Source organism: Sinocyclocheilus anshuiensis, unplaced genomic scaffold (assembly GCF_001515605.1).
Source record: "Sinocyclocheilus anshuiensis isolate Anshui unplaced genomic scaffold, SAMN03320099.WGS_v1.1 C32567280, whole genome shotgun sequence".
NCBI classification, from domain to species: Eukaryota; Metazoa; Chordata; class Actinopteri; order Cypriniformes; family Cyprinidae; genus Sinocyclocheilus; species Sinocyclocheilus anshuiensis.
The window spans coordinates 1-1,127 of NW_015618004.1; the positions used below are offsets into that span (position 1 = coordinate 1).

A 1,127-nucleotide genomic window follows, 5' to 3' on the forward strand; every position below is an offset into this window, starting at 1 on the left:
TCAGATTGATGAAGAACATCAAACTCAGATTGAACTGGAAATCAGTTTGATAACCACTTGGAGAGACACACAGGTAGATTAATTAATTAATAGTATTATATTTTAAATTATATTTTAATATTTTTTTTGTGTTTATTGCAGCTCTCACAGGCAGGGGACTTGATTATTGAAGTTTATCTAGAAGAAAAGATACCAGACTGCTGCGTCACTCTGAAAGTAAGTAGATCATATTTAAAAATGATAATAATGAGATATATATGATGTCAACAATATTGTTGTCCGTTGTCCTGGAAGGGGAAAGCAATATATTTTAAGTGTGTATATCTGCTTAATGTTTTTGTCAACCTTTAGTACACAAGCATTTAGATGGCCTCAAAGCTAACATACATGAAATAATATTGTGGAAAAAAAAAACACAACTCCAACTGTATTTCACGTTTTTATGTTTGACGGAGAGCTGCTGTTGCACAGCATTACCACACGGTGGCAGATTCAGACCATTAATGCAAACTTCTGGTGTGGCTTTCTCACAGGTGTCTCCCACAATGTGTGCTGAGGAGCTGACCAATCAGGTGCTGTATATGAGAAATATTCCTGCAGGGGAAAAAGACGTGTGGATGACCTTTGAGGCCATCGAGGAAGGAGAGCTTGGTAAAGACAAAACGCAAACGAATTAATTCAAACACAATTTCACTTCAGTTACTACTGAAGTTACTCAGACACTGCAGGGCAAACAATGTTTTTTAAGGCCGGGAGAAACAATAGATAAATGCAGCATGTAATTTCCACAGAGCGACCTCTTCACCCTAAAGAGAAGGTTCTGGAACAAGCGCTACAGTGGTGTAAAATGGCCAATCCCAGCTCAGCGTATCTGGTGGTGAAGAAGGTGCCTAGAGGAGAAGCTATAGACATTTTCACAGGTGAAAGCATATTAATTTCATCAGATTTAGAGAATATAATGATGTGTTGAATATTGTAAAGCATTTGAACCCATTTTTCACTTCAGTGGTGCTGCATTGTCACAAAAACATTTTTATAAGTACAAATATTCCATATGCTGTAGTCTCTCCACTAGGCTTGCAGCGATAGACGGTGCTGACGGTGATACCGGTGTTAAGCCGCAACAC

General features: G+C 38.2%; 1 protein-coding gene across 1 annotated transcript; it reads left to right on the top strand.

The window, feature by feature from the left end:
* Positions 1 to 6: 6 nt before the first annotated feature.
* Positions 7 to 920, top strand: LOC107682767 (arf-GAP with Rho-GAP domain, ANK repeat and PH domain-containing protein 3-like; the record flags this gene model as incomplete). Its single annotated transcript, XM_016478916.1, has 4 exons — positions 7 to 73; positions 142 to 216; positions 534 to 651; positions 792 to 920. Coding segments are annotated over exons 3-4 (235 nt in total), but the record flags the coding sequence as incomplete, so codon positions are not given.
* Positions 921 to 1,127: the final 207 nt, after the last annotated feature.